General features: G+C 37.5%; 1 protein-coding gene across 3 annotated transcripts; it reads left to right on the top strand.

Annotated features, from left to right (window-relative positions):
- The first annotated feature begins 248 nt into the window (after positions 1-248).
- LOC123759380 (uncharacterized) lies at positions 249-23,492 on the top strand. Of its 3 annotated transcripts, none has more exons than XM_045744348.2 (4): positions 249-1,138; positions 10,181-10,348; positions 12,406-12,476; positions 15,244-23,492. In XM_045744348.2, the coding sequence occupies exons 1-4, from the start codon at positions 339-341 to the stop codon at positions 17,214-17,216; spliced, it is 3,012 nt and encodes a 1,003-aa protein (XP_045600304.1). In that variant the 5' UTR covers positions 249-338; the 3' UTR covers positions 17,217-23,492. The 3 variants fall into 3 exon arrangements, with proteins under 3 accessions (XP_045600304.1, XP_069191279.1, XP_045600303.1); XM_069335178.1 differs by having other exon boundaries at positions 12,406-12,494; XM_045744347.2 differs by having other exon boundaries at positions 12,406-12,512.
- Positions 23,493-25,646: the final 2,154 nt, after the last annotated feature.

The following is a 25,646-nucleotide window of genomic DNA, read 5'->3' as shown; positions in this document are numbered from 1 at the left end:
CCTCCCGGCGGAAAAAAAACTGATGCAAAGGGAAAAAAATATAATTAGAGTTAAAGAAAAGTTCCCTCTTGATGGAAGGGATAATAAAAATGTGAGGAAAGTTAGTCAAACTCGCGAATCATGAAGCAAATGTGACCGAGTGTCCAGTCCCCCCGTCTTCTTTCCTTCCTCGGGCCCATCGATGCTTTCCCGCATGGTGATTGGCTAGCACAGAGTTACCTCAATTCTGATTGGCTGAGAGGAGCACCGAAGACAAAGCCATTTTGTAAACAAACATTCAGCTGACAGACGCCGGACGGCCGATCAATGGCATCTTTTAGTATTTTTCTCCTCACTTAATGGAAGTGTGTTGCAGAGAAGCACTAGCTATACCCATGACAGATCAGGGTGAACTTAGTGACGATGAAAAAAGACACAGTATTGATCCCATTCCTATTGTTGATAACATGGAGTTGAAAGTGGCGACGGGAGCCAACCAAGCCCAGGTTGACCTAAGTGATGGTGGCTGCCAGGCTGGGGCGCCAGGGTCAAACATGGGCCCAGAACCTGTGATACATAGCCCCCATGGCGACCTTAATGGCCACTTAAGTGAGAACACAACTGGGAAAAGTGACTCTGTGTATGACTTTGACCCTGACACTGAAGGGGAGATGCCCCCTAACACTTTAGAGGACTCCTCAGAAGCCTCTCCAGACAAGCATAGTGACAGAAGTGATGTTTCTGACAGTGTTAAAAATGAGCCAGAACTTGAAACTCTTGACGACTCTGAAATGGCAGAGGATGAATCTGTCACGGAGTCGTACGATGGGCAAGACTATCCTCTCGAAACGGAGGAGAGCGTTAGTGACTCTTTTGAAGGCATTCCAAGGCGTGGTAGGGGGCGGCCCAGAGGGAGCAAGAATAGGGTGGACGGGAGGGGGCGAGGTAGAGGGCTCAAGTTCAGAAGACTATCGGAGGATCGTACCTGTACGGCATATGATCTCCGCAACATTCCTGACCCATTTGCAAATCAACGGCGAGGACGACCCCGTAGCAGGTTCATTGTGGATCTCGGGGAGCAGAATCATGAAGCTTGGACCAAGTCTAAAGAGGAACTTAATATCTCAGATGCTGAGCTCACAACTTTATTGTTAAGTTTGTAAGTCTGATGTAGGCATTAACCTTAATGAGAATTATGCAGAGTAGAATACACTACTATTTATTTATTATCTGTAGAATTGTATGGTCTAGCATAGTGTTTCTCCAGCTTCATAAAATTTTGACTGCATTCTGAGTTCTGAAAAAGTGTATTGGTAGTGTTGTGTGAGCAGGCTTTGTTTATGATGGAAAATTTATTAGTTTTATAAATTCAAATTATAATTATTTGATGCTATGAAAAGTGTTCACAACATTAACAAACTGCTGTCGTGTGTGTGTGTGTGTTGTCACATAATCTTGGACACAGAGATCCTCCTTGGAATACTTTAAATTATACTGAAAAGTTTTGTAATTATGGCTCTTCTTATGTAATTTCTGAGAGTCAAATCCTATTGGGATATAATTTTAAGTTGTGGCATCTGGAATTCAAAGCTTCTCTTAACCATATGTTCCATGACGGCTTCCTGTAAACGTGACTATGTAAGTATTTTGCTCAGTTTTTTCATCAATTTATTAAATTTTGGTAAAAGTAAATTTTACACTAAATTAGCATGCACATTATGGAACATCTAAAAGGAAAGGATGGTATTGTAATTCAGTAGTTAAGGAGCTAAAGGTTGGGCAAGCCACCTGCTCAACGATGGGGTCAGCAACTCAGACAAAGTAAGTTACCCATCTCATCATATTTTCAATCATTTTAGGTGAAGAAATTAGTGGGAAAAGTGGGAAATCTGGATGTCACAAAAACCAGATCAGATTCAGAAATGACAATACTGTACTGATTTTTCAGAGAATGCATTGAATAATTTTTTCCTGCCACTCCAACAGAATATCTACAAAACATCATTATAGCTATACTGTACTTCTCCACAAAATATAGGTTACTATTAACATTTCATAATCAGGAGGAGGTTGAAAAGATTTTATTAATAATTACACAAAAAGCTCTTTCTTTAGTCCAGGAGGATTATTTAGTCATTCTCTTTTGTGTGGAATTAATTAATTTATTTTTTATTTATTTATTTATTTATTTATTTATTTATTTATTTATATATATACAAGAAGGTACATTGGGATTGTGAGGATACATAGCATAGTCTCCGTGGCAGTCTCATACATTGCAGTCTCCGTGGTGTAGTGGTAAGACACTCGCCTGGCGTTCCGCGAGCGCTATGTCATGGGTTCTAATCCTGGCCGGGGAGGATTTACTGGGCGCAATTCCTTAACTGTAGCCTCTGTTTAACGCAACAGTAAAATGTGTACTTGGATGAAAAAACGATTCTTCGCAGCAGGGGATCGTATTCCAGGATAGGATTAAGGACTTGCCCGAAATGCTACGCGTACTAGTGGCTGTACAAGAATGTAACAACTCTTGTATATATCTCAAAAAAAAAAAAAAAAAAAAAAATACATTCTTGTAAAGCCACTAGTACGCACAGCGTTTCGGCTAGAAACTTGTAATGGTGCGTTCCTTTGTGTGATGCTTGAAACACCTGCCATGCTAGTCAGAATTTTGGGTTTGTTATTGTTTTGGTGCTAATATTCCAGATGCAAAAATGTTGTTCATTTATTTTTCTTCCTTTACTTGATGTTCAATTTATACAAGCATAGCAAGTTTTAATACATTACCTGATGTGACTGATGTGAGAAAAATTAGTTTATCATATCATAGTGGTCTAGCAATTGTGAGAAGCAGAAGCGCCCTGTTCTGAACCCATGTTGTCCAGGGTTATGTAGACACTGATAACAAGTGTTTTATCATGTGTGATGTTAGAGCTATTGGTCTAAAAAAAATTTGAATTTGCTTTGCTACCTCTTTTAGGGAAGTTGCGCAATATTAAGTATGTCAGGGATAATCCCAGTATCTAGGCTCTGTCTCCAAAAGATGTTTAGGGCCTGTGATAGTGGTTTTTTTTTTTTTTGCAATTCTCAATGAATCAAGAATTACTGTACAAGGGTCTGGGCCTGGTGCTGAGTCATGGGGATGCTTTCTATGGCTACTTCAAAGTAGAGTGGGCTTAAGGTAACATCTGATACTGTGTACAGTATATGGTTCGATGGTGATGTCACATTCATAAAAACACAAGAAGGGGGGGGGGCAATGCCACATTGTGTCCTGTCTAGCATATGACTGAGTTGATGGTAGGGGTTTTGACATTTCTTGCCATGCTTTTCCTCTTTCTCTTAGTAAATATCTCGCTGGTACAGTATATATGAGTGTTGCTCTATTCTTAATGGCACACATTTGATTTTATTCCCTTGGTTCCTTTGATGTGAAATGATGGGCAATCTCTGTTATCTCTGTTAAAACATTCCTTCTTATTTAGTGATTTTTGACTAATTTTTTGATGGAAAAATTCGCAATTTTCAAAGTGACATGTTCCTGTATTTAGGTTACTGTATTTCTAAAGTTTCTCGGGTGTTTTTATTTGCATGTTCCATTAGTTCTTCTCATATTTACATACACTCCATGCATGACATTGGCAGGTTTCACCTTACTTTTCATCTTTGCAGAGAATGTAAATTTAGCTTTCTAAATATGTTTGTAAGAATCTTTTATTTTTTAGAAAAATTTAGAAATTCTAAGAATTTCTAATTCCTAGAGGTAATTTTGTCATCTTTCTCTGTTCACATTTTAGTTAATATATATTAATTTTTATAGTACAGCACAGTGATCAAAACTGAACTGCCTTTTCTAAATGGGGCCCTATCAAGGACAAGATAAAGCTGAAGAAAATAGCAGCCTTTCTTTATAAGTTATCATAAGACGAGCCTGGCCCCAGGCTGGGCTTAGGGAGTAGAACTCTGGGAACTGACTCCATGTGTACTCCAGGTATTATTGCTAATGCTTCTAGATATGAATCCCAGTGCAGTATCTTATTTGGTTTAATCTGTACATTTATATATTTTTTATTGACATTAAGATCCTCACTAATCATGACTCCCAGATCTCTCTTTCATTCTAATTTAGCAATTTCAACATTGCCCAGCTGACATCTGATAACAATATTAAAATTACCTAGGCTCGGAACCCTACAATTAGCAGCATTAAAGGTACTGACAATCTTCTGAATATATTTCCTTCCCCATTTTTGTATTGCCTGCACATTGGCAAATGTTGCTATTGTGACGGGTTGTGGTATCACAGCTACTGTATACTGAACCAAGGTGGTATGGCTCTCCGTCACATAAATACAAAAAAAAAAAACCTGCTTTAGCCCTTACAGTGTTAAAGTCGCAGGTGGAAACAAATGAAAATTATCAAATAAATAATTATAACAATTTACTGAAATATTAATGAACAAAAATGGCACCTGAGAATACTTGGCTGTTATTATAGAACAAATAAAATTAAAAAAATAAAAGTTTAAATCTAATACAATAGTATACTAGTGTGCTGAAGACAACTATTATACCACCACAGCATCCAGCACATGACATTGAGGGCAGACAGTGTTGCAGGAGGCAAAGGTGATCCAAGAGCACTAAGAGAGAGACTGGCTTTCTAGGGAGGCGGTGCCCTTTATATGGTCTGGCAGTGATGACGCATCTGGGGTCAACACAAGGTAGTAACAAGCGCTATTAGCAAACTGCTAGTTTGTGGCTGTCGGCACCTTTGTGTTGAGGCCCACCACTGCTAGTTGAAGGTGGCTAACTGCTTGTTTGTGAAGGCAAACTACCAGTTAGTGGAGGCGCCCTGATTGCTGCCGAGTCGTACCAGGCTGTGCCAGGCCCTGATGGGTACAGAGAGATGGCAGGACTAATGACTCATCTTGGTTGGGTGAACTTCCAGTACAGTGGCATTGAGGGTGAGGGGAAAAGGCAGTTCCACTGCTATGCAGGGGATTCACGTGATACTATTCAGTTCAGTGCTTAAATAGTTTATATACCATACAGTAAACAAGAGAGGTCCCAGGACACAACCCCAGAACACCTCACTTGCAACAGTTTTCCACTCCGACTTAATCTATTTATGTTAGCCACTTAATGGCATCTGACAAACTTCTGAATTTTTCTTTATTCTTCAATCTTCTACAATTTTTTTTTTAAATAACCATGTCGTAATCCAATGTACGATAACCCTCCTATTCCCCTACAACACAAGGGTTAATAGAATTTAATAAGATATCTGATAGAGATACAAAATGTTTTGTTTATCTTTTTTATTTTTTTTAATTGGCAGTGTCTGTGTGACATGTGGGGAAAGCCTTTGTTGTTGGTTTGAAACTGAACAATTTGTGTGTGGTAGTGCAAGGAAAGGCCTTGTTGTCACTGGGCAGTGTAGCCCCAAGGTGGCAGAGTTTAGAATGTGTAGCTGTAGCACAGTTTATACTCACATGGCTTGTTGCCAGAGGATACTCCCACTAACCTCAGTTACAAGTGATACCTTAGCAAGTTTACTAGTACAGTACTGTAGAGTCAATTATATGTTTTCTTTATACAGTATATATAATATTGTAATATTGTAGTGAGCAGGGATTAAAATATCATTCTGATATGCTTTAGAGTTTTGTATTTTACAAGGTACATTTAAATTTTGTATTAAAGGTGCCATAATTTTGTATATATCAAGTACAGTACTGAGTGCTTTGTTATCATGAATAATAGCCATTGTCCTACAACTGTAAGTAGTATGCTAAGGAAAATTAGCCTTAGAGCAACTGCAGAACTTATTGTTTTTATTGGTGATACAGTACAACTGTGTGCCTGCAACTTGCTTTATGTGCAGTCATGTTCCTTGGTATTGCTCACATTCAGGGCTGAAGTTTTTCATTGGTCATAATTTATAATACTATATTTCTGAGATGGCTTCATGGTGGATTCCTGTTACTAGCTCTGGTTAGCTCCATACATAATAAGTCACAACCAATGCCTTATGAGTCAATGAAAGCCTACTGGGAACCTGAGGCCAAAACCTGACCCACTCATAGAGGTGCAAAGAGCAGGGACTGCTGGTCACCCTAACCTAGAAATAAACCAACAAAATGGTAGAATGAGACAAAACAGACAACAGCAAGACAATATAGAATAACTCTGTAAACAAGGCTTATAGAAGTTAGGTCATTTACCCGCTTGTAGCAACTCTCCACTGCCAGGTGACAGTACTGGCAGCTCCTGGACTGCAGGAGCAACTACTCAAGTTATTTCCCTGGTGCGGTAATGTTCATATGTGCTCCTCAAGTTGTCTTAGCCCATCAAGTCCTGGTTTTCTGGATGAATATTGGCCAGCTTTTGGATTCTGTCTTGTGCGGTACATTTGCTTGTGTTTGTTCCAAATGTAATGTTTGCTTCATGTGCAGGTGCTTGTGTGTCTCACTTGTTGTGTGGACCTTGAGAACCTGTTCGTCTTCAGCTGCACATGCTTTGTGTACCCTTCCCTGGGCATTCATTGGTACCGCCTCTGTCCAGGTGGTCAATTTCCTGGTGGGTTAGCTATTTTAAGATTTGCTTTGCTGTTATTTGTTTTGTCTCTCTACCTTTTTGGTGGTTTATTTCTTGGTTAGGTTGATCTAGCATCCCCCTCTCATTGTCTCTGTGAGAATGGGGGGGGAGGGGGTTGGTCTCTAGTCCCTGTAGGCTTTTAGTGGCTCTCAAGTGCCTGGTGTAACTTGATAGGTGTGGAGCTAGCCAGGCATCTAGCAACAGAGAGCCAGTGAGGATCCACCAGATAGAGGTGTTTCATTACATTCAGTGCTATTTTTTTATTCTGTACAGTAATTTGCATTCTAGTGTAAAATAATGTGAGGATTTATTTGCTTTACCTGTGTTTAAGTAATTGAAATTTCGTCCATATGTGTCTGGTTCCACTGGTAGGCATCATTTGCATAGTTTTGATAAAATATGTATTGTGGAAGGATAAAGTGATGACAGTGAGGTTGGGTTGAAAGAATGAAATTGAGAGAAGATTTCATTTGTGAGGAACTTCATCTCCAAATTAAGTTTTCTGGTTTTGTGTTTCTAATCTATGAAGTATGTTATACAAAATAATGTTTGATTCATTTTTAGCAAGAGAAATTCCTGATTTGTTGACTGATTTTTCTGAGCTCTCTTACCATAGTACAGTAGTTTAAACTTGTCTTACTTATAAATTCAGAAAGATAATGGCCCATTCACAACTGTACTTTGTCAGAAATTTATTTGGCTCTATGACTTACAAAACATCAGAGGGCTTCATTTCTTAAATGTACTCCATAAAATACTAAGAGGGGTGTGTATCAACAAACCATATGATGTTTTCAAGCGAGAGAGCTTAACAGTTTCCTTCAAAACATCCTAGATCAACAAAGATGTTGGTATCTATGATGGTCTGTGAGCTGCCAGTCCTGACAGGTTAATTGTAGGCCTACGGGTCTGGGTCATGGAGTAGTGGAACTCTCAGAACCCCCCTCCCCCCCCTCCTTGAAGTATCTGAACGGTATACAGTACAGTGATGTTGGTGCCCATGAATCTGTTATAATAGATTGAGCAAATATGAAAAGTTTTAGTTTGAAGTGTTTCTGTCTTCAGGACATACTGCACTGAACCTTGTTGTGTGCACTTCGGCTGTAGCCGAAGTGCAGTCACCAGTATCAGCCACACAAATGTTTGGTGCCTTGTATCAGATATGATAGTATTGTGTGTCAGTAATCTTTTGTGGTGTCTTTCCGTGTATCATTCTACAATTAAAGAGCATATACCCATCTGAAATTAAAATATAACTTCTTCCAAAAATAATATTTCTTGTGATTTTCTTAAGCATATATGCATACATGCTTAAGATGCCACAACATGAGAAATTAAAAGTTCCAACTTTTGTTCAAAAATATTTCTTTTTACCAGTATATCCTTCATATTTCAACACAATACAGTATCTATGAAGAGTTCTTTGCATTTTTGTGGTTTTGTTGTACAGTATCCAATAATCAGGTATTTTAGGTTTCTGGGAGGGATTCCTTAGTAGCTTTCTGAGCTAGTCTCTGGATCATTAAGCCCAACACATCAAGCCTCTGAGATGCACCCATTGCTTACTGGGAGCCTGGATCATTTTGTGGCTCACTCAATGAGACAAGGGAAGCAAGTGATCAGAAATCAACCACAACCTAACTAGGAAAAATTCTAGTTAGAAAAATTCAACAAAACAAACATATGCTTGATGGAAAGTAGGCACTCCTTGTGTAAACAAGGCAAACAATAACTTTGTGTGGGTTAAGTTTCTTAATCTTAGCCGAGAAATGCCTAACAACAATCAGACATCAGTCCCAGTTACCTGGTGTCACGGCCAGTCTGCCCCCTCACTCTCACTCTGCGCCTAAAACACCTACCTGTCTGTGTGACAGTTTGAGTGGGGTGTAGTGTCTGGTACATGTTTTCAGCCAGGTTGTTATGACTTTCACATTTGCTTCCATATCTGACAGTGAGGCTTGCAGTGTCTTAGGATGGGTGTTGATGTCTTTAAACCCTGTTAGCCATTCCTGTTACCTCTTGTCATGTGACCTGCTTGGTTCCAGGGTACTTTACCTTGTGGATGTGTTCCATTTCTTGGTGCTTGGCCATTTTCCTATGCGGCTGCATATTGGGCTACAGTCGCCATACAGGAACAATGTTTCTGACAGGCTTTTGCAAGCTGTCAAAATTTATTTACTAATGACTGTGAGAGTTTACAATATGGTACTGTAAATTAAAATATGGCATTGTAAATTAAAATTAAGTGGCAATTGCTGAAGTTAATCCCATGTTATCCCGAAACATCCGGTGCTATTTCTGTGGAATAAAACGTAGAATAACTGCTGAATCGTTAAATAATACCGAAAGAACTTCTGAATGTAGGTTGTTCATAGAGTTTTCATTATGTTATTTTGATAACTTTAATTCTCTCAAGGGGAAAAATATTATTCCATAAGTTCAAGTAAATTACCTTTATTTTTTTCCAGTATAGATAAATCTTTATTGAAAAATTATTTTGTTGAAATTTTTTCCACATGCTATTAATTAGTTATCAGGCTCTATCAGTTTATCACTTATTAAAATATAGTAAAAATGGTTCTTTTCTCATTTTAAATGAGGTGGACTAAGTGAAATGTGGCTGTTTGTTCTATGCATGTGTATCCTCAAATGGGACACAGTACCTACATTGTTTCCAGGCAAAAATGTATTTCATATATCTAGACAAATGTATAGAGGAATTATTTAGGATTGCCATTGTTCATTCATGAGGTGAGGCTCATGCCTCCACTTGCTCTCGCATCTTCTCTTGCAGAGCAGCTATAGACAGAGTTGTTAACAGATAGAATGCATTAAGCAGTGATGTGGTGGAGGCTGACTCCATACACAGCTTCAAATGTAGATATGATAGAGCCCAGTAGGCACCTGTATGCCAGTTGATTGATAGTTGAGAGGCGGGACCAAAGAGCCGAAGCTCTATCCCCGTAGGTGAGTACAGCTAGATGAGTACATGTTGCAAGATTAATAATAGTAGAGTTATCATTCTTTTATGCATTATTTTAGTTGTATCTATTCATATCTTGTTGAGAGAATGATTGCTGATAATGTGCAGAGATTCATTTTGTGTAAAGGGATGCAGTAGTGATGGGAAACATAAGCTTTATTTGACACTTCAGCCTTGGAAAGCCATGTGGATAAATCCCCAATTTCAACTTTTATATGTAAAAATGCATAAGAATAGAATAAGGAAATGCTCTAAAATTTTGTCTACCCTCATTTCACATATGAAAGAAAATGTGTATAGTTAATAGGCATCTTATAAGTGCTGTACCTGTATCTTCTAAGTTTTAAACAGACAGACATGTTTGGCAAATTAAAACTTGAAACAGAATCAGAAGTTTCATTAGTGAAATAATCCAAAGTTTTCAGCTTATTATTAGCTTCAATACTTATGTTTATAACTACAGTATTGTTAAACTTTTGTTAAACTTAATTTTGTTATTAAAAAGACCCAGGATCTAGTAATAGGTAATAATTAATGCTGTTTATTTGTAAAGTACATTTTCAGAAGGGCTCTATTAAATGGAATACCTTGGTATTATATGAGAATTCCCAATTGCAGATTAGAATCTCGACGAGAGTGCAACAACACAGCAGATTCGGACACGATGCTGGGTTTGATAACTTCTGAATACAACAAGTGGAAGGATAAGTTTACGTCCCAGGTGTCTATGCTGAGTCATTATGCTTCCATACACAACACCAATTGTTGCACATGCTTAGGCATCAAGTAAGTACGCTTATTATTGAAAAGTAAAAAACCATTGAGAGTACTGTATTGCTACAGTATAATAGCTTAGCAGTGTTTCTATTACTTACTAAATTTTATACGGTCTATTCCATCAAGTGCATATATACACTTGCATACACATTGTAAAGAGAGAGAGGCAGAAAGGAACTTTTAGAAAGGCAAAGCGAACAAATATAAAACAGATCCAGGCTATTCTATAAATTCATTAAAATCAAGCTGCATGTAAAGGATATAATCCAGAGATTGAGAATGGGGGAACAGATTCACAGAGAATGAAAAAGATATGCGTGAGACACTAAATGAATAGTTCCAAAGCGTGTGTGTAAAAATTAGGTTTTTAGAGAACCAGACACCGAGTCAATTCCAGTGAACACTGAAGTACATAGAGGTGTCTCAATGCTAACACGAAAAATTATTTAGGGAGCTAGGAAGAAATAAAGCAATTGGATCAGATGGAGTTACACCATGGGTTCTCAGAGAATGTGTGCAACTGCACTGAGCATTCTACTTCAATTGATATTCCAGGCATCTTTGTGTATAGAAATTTTAGCATATACACTATATGGAAAAAGGCAAACATAGTTCCAGTCTATAGAAAAAGGGTAGCAGAGAAGACCCTCTAAATTATAGACTCATGAAATTAAAAAGCTTGGTAGTCAAAACACAAGAAAAAATAGTTAAAACCAAATGGATAGACTACCTTGAGAGAAATTATATAATAACAGGCAGACAGTATGGTTTTCGATCAGGAAGATCCTGTGTAACAAATCTACTTGGTTTCTCTGTAGCAACAGAGATTCTACAGGAAAGAGATGGTTGGGTTGACTGCATCTATCTGGACCTAAAAAAGGCTTTTGAGAGAGAGTTCCACACAAGAGGCTGTTTTGAAAACACGAACATGCTGGAGGGGTAACAGGAAAGCTGCTGACATGGATGAAAAATGTATTAACTGCCAGTAGGATGAGAGTGGCAATCAGAGGCAATGTATCTGACTGGAGGAGTGTTACTAGCGGAGTACCACAGGGTTCAGTTCTTGTACCAGCAATGTTCATTGTCTCCGTAAACGATCTGCCAGAAGGAATGCAGAATTATATGAACATGTTTGCTGATGATGCTAAGCTACTAGGGAAAATAAGAAACTTAGATGATTGTCATGCCCGTCATTACACTTTTTTGATTCTGTTTTGTATTCTGTTTTGATTTGCCTACCTTTCTGGGTGCCCTCCCTGGTCGATGGCAAGATGACAAACTTTAAATGTAAAGTGTTCGTGGGCCATTGCTTCCTGTGCCTTTCTGAGGGGACCAAGTTCTGGCTTGTGGTCTCTGGTAGGCATACAAGAACTCTGCTACTGATGACTCTCAAGTAGTGTGGCACTTAATCAGTAAGATAGCTTCAGGAAGCCTCTGGGGCTCACCCAGAAACAGGCATTTCATTACATTCCCTGCTGGTTTTTTGAACCACGCAGATAAATATGAAGACTATGATACAGATATGAATACTGTAACTACAGTATATTAAACATAATAGTTCTTACTATTAACACAACTTGCTAAATCCAATTCAAGATATTTTATTAATAAATATTTTCTATAATATAATACAATATCTAATAAAAGAGAGAGATTTGATAATAAATAAATTAAAATAAAATTGTTGGAGCCATATATTCATCATAAAATTATAATTTGTCAATAACTTCTTAACTTTTGAATTTAACAAAAATCTTTACTCATGCTGTTAAATTTAACACATTTTTAGCTACCTTTTTTTCTGTACATTCAAAACTAACAAAATTGTGAATTTTTTAAAAATGGGGGTGGTGTCATTCTGAAATGTGGTCCCTCCCCTTCCCCATATCTCCGGAACAAACCGGTCAGTATTGCTAAAAATAAAATATTCATCATTTAATTACTCGTATATATCTTCAATTTCACCAAGTTTCATCAAAATCCAAGAAGGTGTAGTGGAAGCCATTACATGATCTGTCCCGGAATGTCCCAGTTTACTGTTTATTAACCCATCATTTGTTTTACAGAAAGAAGAAATATATCCCTGCAGGTACAGGGAAGAGAGGTCGGCCTAGGAAATACCCTCCCCCTGTAGGCTGTGAGTACCGGAATTCTGGTGGGTTGGCTGAAGAGAGTTGAGTGTTTGGAATTTTATTTTGTAAGAATTGTGCATGTATGTGAAAGTGACACGAGTGTTACACTTATTAATATTTATTTATTTATGTATCCATTAATCCTAGTTTATTTATTGGTTTTGATTCATTTATTTTTAATTTAATGTGTTTGGTAAAAGTCAAGCATTAAATATAATGAAATGTTCTTTCAGTTGTTCCCCAAGCTTAGTTCTAATACTACCAAGCCTTTAACTCAACAAACTAGACCTCTGAGACCTTTCCATAGCCTATATAGAGCCGGGAGAATAATCTAACTTTCTTTAAGAGTCAAGGTGGACAGCAGGCATCATAGATCAATGACAAAACTTAGAAAAGCACACCAGAAAACATAGGTGCAACAAAACAAGCGGCTGTCTAAAGTTAATTACGCACCCCTCGGTAAACAACACAGGCGATCACTGCCATAGGGCCCACTACGTTACAGAACTCACTCTATACATAAGGGCCATAACTAGCCAGCCCTTTACAGTGTTCAAAAGAGAACTTGGTGAACACCTCCATAGGATACCTGATCAACGTGGCTGTGATTCATATGTCAGACTGCGAGCAGCAGCGTCTAACAGCCTGGTTGACCAGACCACCGATCAGGAGACCTGGTCAGAGACTATGCTGTGGGGATATTGATTCCCAGAACTAACACAAGGTAGGTACATTCAAAATACCGAGAGAAATAAACAAGGTAGACAAAGGCAGCCTATTTAAATTAAAAGTGAGTATGGCAAAGGGACAGCTGTGGAAGCTGGATGCATAATTAAGTCATAGAGATGTAAGGAAATTCTTGTAAGGGTACCTTGTAAAGGTTGGTTGGCAAGTGGAAAGCATTGATGGAAGATGTTGGTGAAGCTAGTTCCATCCACAAACATGAAGAAAAATTTTGACAGTACTGTAACTTGAATATTGGTCTGACACCCCCATAACTTCTATCTTGACCAGGAGTCTGAGAAAGACAGGCACTGGACTGACCCGAAGCTGGAACCGGAGCTACCGACTGCAGCTGAAGTGGCAGAGTAGACACACCTGCTGCCACTACCGCCTGCGATATTCCCACCTCTGAGGAGAGGAGAGGAGAGAATGGGGCAGTGAACAAGGAGAACAACCAAGTTGGCTTTTGGAGAAAAATCCGAACAGCAAGATGGTTGGCGTGAAGTGCTACAAGGAGCCCTGTAACTGTGACCTGTGTGAGCATTGTGAATAACCTGGGAATGGTTATACATTGAGTATACTCTACTTGGAATGGATTCTTGGAGTACTTCTATTCCAATAAACAACATGAAAGTGGAAAATCCAGACAGATTCTTTATGAAGGATACCCAAACCCCTCTGACAATATAACTTATATAAACACGAACATTGCACTTTTTGAAACAGAAATTGACAACATGGCCATGCTCTCAGCCCTGTGTCCAGACTCATGGAATTCATTATTTATAAACAAATGTAAAGTACCAATAGCACGAACACTCAGTATAATATGGAAAAAAAGCTTGGATACGCGGTAGATGCCAGAAGCACTTAAATCAGCAAATGTAGCAGCCCTACTCAGGGAAGGGAGCAAGGCATTGGCAAATAATTATAGACCAGTTGCACTAACGTCACACATAAAAGTTTTTGAGAGAATCATTAGGAGTCAGATCTCCAGTTTTATCGAGAACATTGATCATCACAACCTAGGTCAACATGGATTTAGAGCAGAAATATCATGCCTTTTGCAGTTACAGTAGCACAAGCATTCAGTGTATTGTGGAGAAAAACCTAGGAAACTTGGAATATACCAGAAGTGCTTAAGTTAGCAGATATAGCTCCCCTACACAAGAGAGAGAGCAAAACATTGGCTAAATATTATAGACCATTCGCACTAATGTTCCATATCATAAATGTTTTTGAGAATGATCAGGAGTCAGGTCTCCAGTTTTTTTTAGAGACCAATGACCTCCACAACCCAGGTCAGCAAGGATTTAGAGCAGGAAGATCATGCCTTTTGCAGCTTCTTGACCACTTTGACAAAATCACTGATACAATAGAAGTAAAACAAAGTGTAGATGTGGTATACATGGACTTTGTAAAAGCATTTGATAAATGTAACCATGGAGTAATAGCCTACAAACTGAGGACAATAGGAATAACAGGTAAAGTAGGGCAATGTATATTAAATTTTGTCAAACAGAATGCAAAGAGTGAAGTACCTAAACTTTTTGGATCATCTTAAAGCTCTCAAAATGTAGAATCTTCTCTAGAAAAACTATTTTCCTTTAAGGAATCTCTTGTTTCATTGCAACTGTGCTTTCTGGTGGGTTTTCCCTAGTTTTGTGGTGAAACTTTCATCCCCTCCTTTCCTTGCCTCATTAAGTGAGCCAGATTCTGGTCCTGGCTCCCAGTAGGCTAGCTTTTAAGAGGCCTGGTGTGTTGGCAAAGGTTTGCTAGTACAAATGTCAAGCACTAATGTTCTTGATTAGGAGCCACTTAAGGGTCCCTGTTAGAATATTTTTCAAGTATTCTTTTTATTTAATTTTGTGAGAAATTAAGTGTTCTGCTGTCAGTTCCTCAACATTTGAGTGAACTCCTGTTAGTTCCTTTAATATTTTATTTCTCATTATTTACATTTTTATTCTTACATACTTGAAGTATAGTTTTATTTAAATTTTAACATTGTGTAATTGTGAGGCATATTTAAAATGACAATATTATTTGCAGATGGGCCTGGCATGCAGCGTCCTGACACGATCGATGAAGATGGAAACATCTTTGAACCACAGATCATCCTAAAAGATGGAATGGTTGTCAAGAATGAACCGGGAAATGAACGAAAAGGACTTCAGGCAGGAGAAAATGGTGCCCACGACTTGGCGAACACATCTAACGGAAATTCTGGTATCCAGATTCTTCCACGCCCAATTCTTTCGAAAGAAGAGCTTGAAAAGCGAAGAGAATATTATAACAATCACAAGAATAAGATAAAGTATGTTTGTCATTATTGCCAAGTTCACTTCTACCACAAACCCAATTTTGATTTCCACATTTCAAAATTAGAAAGTACTGGGAAATGCAAAATATATGAAAAATTGAATAACCTGTACCTTTGTGAGTCATGTGGGGAGGGATTTTCGTGGCGAGAAAAACTAGAGAAGCATTTACGATTAGCTGAGCAGCATGGAACGCACAACCAAAAGGAGTTGCTCATGTTTGGAGACTTCCAGTGCAACATGTGTGGTAAGACATTTAATAAACGCACAACCTATGTGCAACACATAAAGTGGCATGAGGATCGTGAGGACATTCCTTGTGTCATCTGTGGCACTATGTTCAAACAGATTGATCTGAGACATCATCTGATGGAAGTGCACAGTAATGATAGTTTGCCATGTTGCTACTGTGGCAAACTCTTTACAAGTAGGAAATATTTAGAAAAACATGAGTTAGTTCACCAGGGTGGCAATTTTCCATGTCCAGAATGTGGCAAAACCTTCAGTCAAAAAAGCAATATGCAGCAACATCTCAAAACACATTCATTAGATAAAGAATATTCGTGTGAACACTGTGGACAAACATTTAATCAACGTGCTGGACTTTGTCAGCACTTAAAGAAGCATTTTGGCCCAACTGAATTCAATGATGAATGTGAAGTTTGTGGTCAGTATTTCTCTAATGATTATAATCTTAAAGTGCACAAGAAGAAGATACATAATATGCATGTAGAAGGATTGGCAGATGATATGTCGGATCATTCTGAATATCTTTCATCTCCTATATCGTCACATATGACACCAGAGGATCTTCGCGAAAAGGCATATGGTGCTGCCAATTCAGCTGTAAAAAATATGTTGGGAGTGTCATTGGGGTCATCAGTTAGTTTAGGATTGTCCATGAAACAAGAAGGTAGTACAGAATCCCTCGATGACAATCAATTACATATGAGAGACACTTCTAGTCACATGAACGATATGAGGCATATGACTGATAGACGAGACACTCCTGTTGGCCTCATGAAAGACACCCTTGAAGCAGATGAACACATAAGAATGAATCAACATCACTCAATGGGTGTTAATGAAGATGCCTTACACATGCCACAAGATCTCACCCGTATGACTGCTAGCCAAGCACACATGAGTGATGATTCAGGACGCATGTCTACTGCTCCACAGTCCCCTCTCATTAATGCTCCACAGTCCCATATGAGTGATATGAGAAATTCAACAACTGATAGTCCAGGACGTATTACTGATACACCCCACATGACTGATAACCTAGGGCGCATGGCTGCTGAAAACTTTGGACGAATGACTAACACTCCAGGGGGCTATTTAGCAGAACACTTACGTCGCATGGCTGAAAATCAGAGTCGAATGTCTGATTCTATGTCTCATTATGATGAACGTGATAATTATAGCCGTCTTGGAGATAATTTGCGCACCATGAGTCGAGGAAGTGCTGGAGATCCCATGGGACGCTTAGGAGACAACTTGGGCCGTATGACTGACAATCTTAGTCATATGGGTGTCATTCGACCAACTCAAACTCCCTCCAGCACACCCCAGTGGCCGCCACATATGCAAAATCATGCAGCATTAGACAGCATGAATCAATCTCCCCAAGCAAGCCAACATACACTTTATCCACTGCCGTTCTGGCCGTATGATCCTTCTTTGCGACAGTATCACCACTGAACGTTTGAAGGTGAGTTGGCCAAGCTTATACTTACACTCAGCAGACAGATTCTGACGTACAAGGTCCAGATATATTCATCATATCTAAGGCACGATCAAGAAGTTCCATCACACTTCTAAAAGTTTGGAGAAGCTATTTTTCTTATTTTTTTAATTAGTCAAGTCTGTTGGCTTATTTAATCTTCATGTAGAAGATGTGATGTTATGATTGAAGGTTCCTACGATGCTAGACATTAAAATTTGTGTAGTACAATTATGAAATTTCTGTGGTAGCTGTAGTTTATAGTAGCTGTCCAGACTTATGAACATTCATTGCTTAGTAGTTAACCCATATAAAAGAGTATGGAGAATTAAAGGCTGTAGCAGACTTATTTTAGATTACCATACAGTGCGTATACTGGCCATGTGTAGTGCTTAATGTATGCTGTCAAGTCTAGCTTCCAATCTTTAGATAAGCCTTTTTTCAGGTTTTATGAAGAACCACAATTTTTCATTTCATAAAGTATGCAAATATTTATAGAAAGTGACAGCTGTCTTTCTTTGTGATAAAAAAAAAATTGTGCTCTCTAGTTTCTAAATTAAAAATAGATGCAAAAGAAACCAGATGTGATTCTTCTAAATTGCTGGGTATCAGCCAAAAAAAATAATAACAATAAAAAAATCTCCGACATTAGTCATCTGGGCTTTGTTTCCAAGTACAGTATGTGTGTGGGGTTTAATATATTACATTGAGAAGTGAATTTTGTAACGAACACCTGTACTGGGCACATTAGGCTCTCGCAGTGGTCCAAACTATACAGGGTAAAAAAATCTGTTTGAAAATAATGATGTTATTTAGTCATTTGGTGTTAAGGGTTGCGAGGTTACATGTGACCAATAGTTATTGAGAACAAATGCCCATGTGATAATATGACCATAACTTATGAGAAATGTATACACCAGTAATTTAAAAGACTGCATCTGGGGTCAAGTGTTAGATCTTTTATATGGCTATATGTGATGCATCTTTAAATGCAATTGCCAGGTTTCAGGATTTAATTTTTTGTTCTTCCTGAGCACTTAAACCTAACCATAATACGAATATTGTTAACATGTAAATGTTTTTGAATGCTACCACTGAGCAGTTCTTGGTGTGTTGAGCATTGAGAATAGGGCTGCCAATGATTGGTGCAAAGAAACACACTTGTAAGTTGAGGCTAAGAATTATGAAATGTTGTATATTTATTGTGGAAATCTTTCTTTTGAAATGAAAAGTTGGCTTTAAGGCATCATTTGGATTGTTGATCCCAAGCTAGCAAAAGTCCTTGAGGTGTACAGTGAGAAATGAATCAGTGTTGATGTGTAAGCTAGTGATAGTTTACTGGTAGGGCTGCCAGGGTGTATACTTACCCAGATGCTCTTTGCGCGGTTTGTCCAAACCACGTGTACTAAATTTCTGTCAAAACCCATACTGCATTACAGCCTTCATCATCTCATAACAGGCTTTTTGGGAGATTTTGAAATAAGTCCTATACTGTTTTATAGATGTCACTCTTTTGTTTGGACATTGAAGAAAATATAATTCACAAGAGCATCATTGTAAGTTGAAATGACTCAACCCCTGCAAAAAGTATATCATGTTTACAAATATCATATCATTATAAGCTATTATTCAACAATTTGAGTGTGTTGCATTGTCTAAAATTGGCTTGGTTACAGAATTTCATGGCTTGACTAAAAAAAAATATTTATGGTATTTTGGCTTCAGAATTATGCACTAGATATGTTGTTAATTTTTACATATTTAATAAGATCAGTGAAAGTAAGAGTCCAACACATATTAGTTTAACTTTGCATTACACATTTGTAACCAAGTTTGTACTGTTTTCAAATGATAGGCCCTGGAAGAGTAACTGATGGTACAGACAGTACGCACTCTTTTATGGCCTAGCTAGGTTTGAGGAATAATTGTCATGGTCACCTTTTTCATTGTCTTCTGTTATGCTATTGAGATAGTTGGTGTAAATAGTTTAATTTGAGTCAAATCAGTTGGAGACAAGTCAGTGTGAGACAGTCAGTGTGAGACAGGGGATTCCATGGGTTGGGTGCAAGTTTATAGATTGTTGAGTTGTGAGTATCATCTGGCCCTGTCTTGTCATATCTGGATAGCAATTATTGGTTATTTGTTACTAAAATATTTTACACTACAGTTGAAGCTTACCCTTCATAATTTTTAAGAAATAATTATAGGTTGTTGGGTTATAACTGCCCATAATTTGACTTGAAACATTCTATATTTATTTTGTTTTTTTATTGATAAATTATGAGGAAAATTAATATGTGAATGATAATTAATCTGATCATGGTTTTGGAACCTTGCAGTTTGTCAGGTTGTTCAGCTGAAACAAGTGTGAACATATACACGTCAAATATGTTCAAAATGGTTGTCATCAGTGGGTGATTTTATTTTATTTTTAGATTACCTAAAAGTCCTTCAAAACCTGTATTGTACTTAAGCCAGATCAGGAGAGTTGTACCTTTCTTTAGTGATGATGTTATACAATTATTTTTTAGATCTGTTTAACGTTTATTAATTTGTGCTAAAATTAGCTGATAATATAAATATTTAAATTTCCTCTATATTTTATGTAGTTTAAGGTTGAAATATGTCCCAACTGGGAGAGTCAATGAGACTTGAATCTCCTTGGCATATCCCTCCCCCTCCCCAATTTGCTCTTGAGAGTGTTTATTTGTTGTTCACATGCTGCGTGATGAACTACGGATAAGGGTGAAGTGTACAGCCAGTCTAGTGCCCCGTGAGTGACTTTGAAAAGTCTGGTGTAGATTTTTTGTGAACTAATTTAAGGTCTTGTAATCAACAAATTTATACTTTTATTAAATTAGTATGTTGAGAGTACAATGAAGAATTTGGGGATGGATAGTAAAAGTGATATATTTGCTATTTCTTTAATCATGGCATTATATAAAAATCATGCTTAGGCATTTTATTTAATATATTTTTTATAAATTTTGTTCTAGTTCCCGAGTCTAGATTTTAATTGTAGACTGTTGGCTTTCAACTTGACCTTAAGTTGTTAGTTTATATTGCAATATTTTAACTAAGTGCTGTAAGGAGGATAGCCTTCTTGGTGGTAGTTTTGAACGATATGATGTAATGCTACTTTGTGAAAAATGTCATTTGTGATCTTTTATGTAGAAATATACTGTGAAAGTGATTTGTGATGTTAAAATGTTTTGCATTGGTCTCCCTTTTATTATTCTTACAATGTGCAACATGGGAGCCTGGGCATCACAGTAACATGTTTTTATAGAATATGAGAGGTGGATTTCAGAATGTGGTGTTTTAAATACAGTATATATGTATATGTAATTGTTCAACACTTATTTTTTGTATTTTTTGGTAGGATGTGTGGGTAAAATGCTTCCCATGGATTATGGCCTTAGGTGTTAGTAGATAAGTGTTGTGACGAGAGCTGCTTAGAAAGAATATTGTAATTGTAAGAACCTGAGTGTGTTCAAGTCATATATTTGGTGAGAAGGCTGTGTGAAAAAGTTATTTGATATGTGTCTGTTGGTATGGCTTTGACATCTCCAGAGGGTGCAATTCTAGGTTAGTGCAATATCAATACTGTACACGCAATTTTTTCTTTTAAATACTTGTCCAATAAATACAGGCCCTAAATATATACAATAATTGTAAATGTGAAAGGCGGTCATGAGAAAATCAGTAAGAGCCACGAGGAAGATTTAAATCTGTACACTGGGTACTCCCAAACACACGCCCTAAACCACTAGGCCACGATGTGCACAAATAATGCAACTTGGTATACAACTGAATTCTCTAGGGGTCCTAAGGTTTCCACTGATACCAAGTCAGGGTTTCACGCATTACCTGCATACACTTTGCCTGTGGTATAGGAGTTCTATGTGGGTAATATATGAAAACCTGATTGATTTCAGTGGAAACCTCAGGACCACTAGAGGATTTAGTTGAATTCCAGGTTGCATTATTTTTTCATATCATGGCCTACTGGTTTGGGGTGTGTGCTTGAAAGGACTCAGTATGCAGGTTTGAATCTTCCTCTTAATTACTTCCTCCTCACTCTTACTGTTTTTCCATTGATACATCACATTAGTGTGATTTCTTTGTGCAAGGGTGTTCATTATTGATGATTCTCAGAAAGAGAACTTCGGAACTATTACCTCTTAATTTTGAGGAAGTGAGAGTCCATTTGAAGTACCAAGAGAGACTCAGAAGTGACGATTGTGACTCTGGCCAATATATATGAAGCTGTGACAAATTGTGATGGTTAGTTAAATGAAGTTCCTGAAATTAGTCAGATTAAGGCAGGTGATGTGATGTGTCAATTGGTATCTTTGATATTTTAAGTTTTTTCACCTGCCTACATTGTTTGTGAGTGAGCTGAAGTTGTTCAGATAATGTGCCATTCAGTGCTTTCACGAGGCATTGGCTCTTTTGGGGCAAGACGTCAAAGTTCCTATGCATGATAGATACTGAAGTTATTTTAAGGTCTGTGAATTTGTTTTTTTATGCAATTTTCATGACAAAAATGGACAGACTTTTAATACCACTGAAGTTGGAGTGGAGTGAAATAAACTACAGTACACAATAGGCTTCCCAAGTTATGCAGCTGAAAATGAGGATACTGAAACAAGATATGCATTAAGGTGTGAGTCTTAGCTGGAACATGCAAGTATAATGGAGTTTCGGCTAGGCCTGGTCATACTGCCCACTGTGCCATCCTGAGGTGTGAGTTAGTTAATGAAATGTTTATATCAGGCTTAATATTACTGCAATCCTTGCATGGTTTTTGTGTACCATTCAAATGTCATTTTTAACGTCATTGTTTGATAAAAGTTTGCTTGCAGAATAATTTCCAATTTTAATGAAACCAAACCTTATTATTGTTAAGTATATTTTATATTATAGGAACCAATGCTTTTAGGTAAATTATCAGTTATTAAAAAAATACTATTGAATGTTTGTGGAGTGGTAAGTTTTGGCCAGATACGAGCCTGAAGGGTGCACCAAAACTTTGTAGGTAGTATAGCCCTCTAGAATACCTGGATTTGTAATGCTGTTGACAATTATGAGGCTGTCAAAATACTAGCACTAATGTCCAGTGTGGATATTCTAAGAGGTTGTCTTGATTGGAGCATATCATTAACTGGCACGTTTACCTTTAGACGACACTACTGTCCTTGTACAGTTAACTTTGTACCTTTTCAACAGTATACTGTTTTGTGTTGATCAAGTTTTTCTCATTATGCTTAGACAATTTTAAGCAGTGATGTAAGCTTATGCAGTTTGTGTACAATATTTAATTTGATTGTTTATAAGTTTTGTTTTATAGATATTTATTTAGCATTTTCCATTTACTCTTGTTGAAGAGAATCCATTACCAGGTGTTGTTGACTGTGAATTCTTTATTATGGGCACTTTGTTATAATATCTTTCACTCAGATTTAACAGACTACACATTTTCTCTTCACTTGTCATTCATTACATAATGAAGACATTTGCAGATGGAAAATATGGTAGAAATAATCATTAAACAAGGCATTTTTTAAGTGATGAGAGAATTATGATGTACACATTTCATATCCTATTTTTGTTATATGCATATATCCCTTAGTGAACCATAGGTAGTGAAAGGTAAAGGCAAAATTACATCAGATTTAGGTACCTCAAGTTCTTCCATTGTTTGCTTTGCCATGGTAATATTGTATATATATGTCATAAAAGCTTAGTTGACTATTTTTATAATTAGACTACAGTTCCCAATCACAAAATGAGATTGATAAGATGATCTTCAGTGATGTTTGAACAGTGAAGAACTCTGATTTACATAAATCACCACCACAATAATTGGGAAAAGTCATAACTGGGCTTTTTATGGATTTCTATGGGATATTATATTTAGGCCCATATGTGCATCTCTGTCTAGTCACCAAAATTTGTGTGTGCATATTTATATATATCTCATTTTGATGTGTCTTCTTGTAACCATAATTTGTTTTCACACGTCTTTTATATCTATATTTTTGCTTACTACAAGTTAGCGTTTTAGAGTATGAAGGACTTGTTTTACACAAATAGCCCAAACCAATATTATTTGTAGTTAAATCAAGTATATAAATTATAACAGGATAGAATATTACTTTCCTGACAAGGTGTACTTCCTTACAATGTGGTGTGTCTTAGGATGTTTATAGAGCATTATGTAACCAGGAAATAAACAGATCATAAATGTCCGTACAATAATTTTAAATATCCTCCCACTGAAGGATACTCTGCCAAAATTCATTCAAATAGCCATGGAATGAATTATGCAGTAAGATGATATAGAATTGATATTTACAGTACTTGTATTAATACGCTATAACCCTGACTTTGAAAATCAAGCAGTTTTCTATGTTTAATCTTTAAACATTAGAGCTGTAAGTTTAAATCAAACCTTAGGCAAATTTCTTGGTTATTAATTTTTTTCTTTTGCTCGAATCCAAACGTCGAAGAATAATTTTTTAAATTTATCAGATTTTAAACACAGGTTCAATAATGGATGAATAATCCTACTTTGTGCTTGATTTACACAACTTGATCAGGCCATCCCCACACTAAATGTATCCATAATTGCAATGTACAGAAGCTTACAAAATGTGGACTTGATGAAATTTATGAGGAAGAATTAGACACTTTTCTGGAGGGGCCAAATAGCAGCACCCTGAAGCTGGCTTGCTAAGATAGCCCTCCATCCCCACCAACTGACTCGCATCAGCCCCCCTGTACGACTTACTAGGGACCAGAGCCAAAACCTGTCCCCACCCCTCACATAGGCCAACCCGTTCTCGCACTTGCTTATAGTCAGTATCTTGCTTATGAATAAGTGCATATGTGACATACTAATTTATTGTGAATATTTGAGTTTACCTTGAAAAGCTGAATAGAAAACCACAATCTACTCTAACCTTCTTAGTATGTTAGGATATTACAATTAGTACTGAACCTATACCCTATTGATATTACGGTTACTGTATATAAAAATAATAAAACAAAACTAAAATATTTAAATAAATTGTAAAGTAACTCAGGATATTGTCAAATTTTGTATAAAATCTCTATTGTTTAATAAAACTGAGAGAAAAAGTTAGTGTCTTGAAAAAAATATGACTTGGAATATGTCGTATATTTACTTATTTATAAGCGAAATAGTCACTACAAGCAATAAGTCATATATGTGCCGTTTTGTGCGAGAGCAGGTTGCTTGGCACGATCAACGGCACAGGGGATTGTTATAATCACTCTCATTAAGAAAATATTAAGAAAACATTCAGAAAGTCAGTTAATTGATACAGATAACTGCAAGATCCAAAGAAAGTAAAAGTTCTGAAACAACCACATGCAACAAACTATTTACTAAGAAACTAGGCCAGCCCCCCTAGTTAAGGCTAGTCAGCAATAGGTGGCAGCACCACCAAGAACTCCCATCTTCCATGCCATCTTACCACAGTCTTGTCACTGGTGTTAGGGAATTCAGACCTCCCCAAGTTGATAGCTGTAGCAAGTTCCACAGGTTTTTCCAAGATGAGTGTCGGCCTTCCTTCAGACACGGTACCGTGGGGCCATTTGCTTGCGTGTTGTTCCTAACTCTGGTAAGTGCTTTACAAGCATGTTTTTCAAGCTTCACTTGTTGCATGGACTTTGTTTATTCACCACCTTGAGCTGCATGTATTTACAGCAACCCTTCCCCTAAGTGCTCATTTTGGCATTGCCATTTCTTTGACAGTGATTTCTTTGGCGAGTTAGGCGTTTGCTTGAGAGGGCATGTTACTGTGTGGCTTCTCAATGAAATATCACCCTTGCACTACCTCACCCTGGGTGGTGCAAGAGTCTTTGACTCCTTTGAGAGGCCCTGTTGATGTGGGTGATTGAGGTTTTTGATGTGGGGCATGCTAAGGTGCACGTGCTTGTCTATACAGCACACTGCTAACACCTATCTCAGCCACATTTGTCTTCGGGTTTACATTAGGTGTCAATTCTTTTTGCAAATGACCCTAGTACCTGTGTGTCCTACTTGGATATTCCTTCAGGTCCTAGTAAACCCTGGTGGGTCTTTAGTGCGACTCGTGATGAATCAATCAGCCAAGCCCCATATTCGCTCCTTGCAAGTTTGAAGGCTGCTCGTTGGCCTTGCTACATACCTGAACTTGCTCGGGAGTTGGTATCACACAGAACCTGTCCCCCAGAAGCCCACAGATATCATCAGCGGTGTATGCTAGATTGGCCAACATAAGAGCTGCCTTTCGAATCTTGTATACCACACGTCAGACCAATCCTAGAGTATGAAGCTCCAGCCTAGAGTTCATACCTAGTTAAACACAAGACATAGTTAGAGAAGATTCAGTGGT

Source organism: Procambarus clarkii, chromosome 32, assembly GCF_040958095.1.
Source record: "Procambarus clarkii isolate CNS0578487 chromosome 32, FALCON_Pclarkii_2.0, whole genome shotgun sequence".
Taxonomy (NCBI): Eukaryota; Metazoa; Arthropoda; class Malacostraca; order Decapoda; family Cambaridae; genus Procambarus; species Procambarus clarkii.
This window is presented reverse-complemented; position numbering and strand designations above follow the sequence as displayed.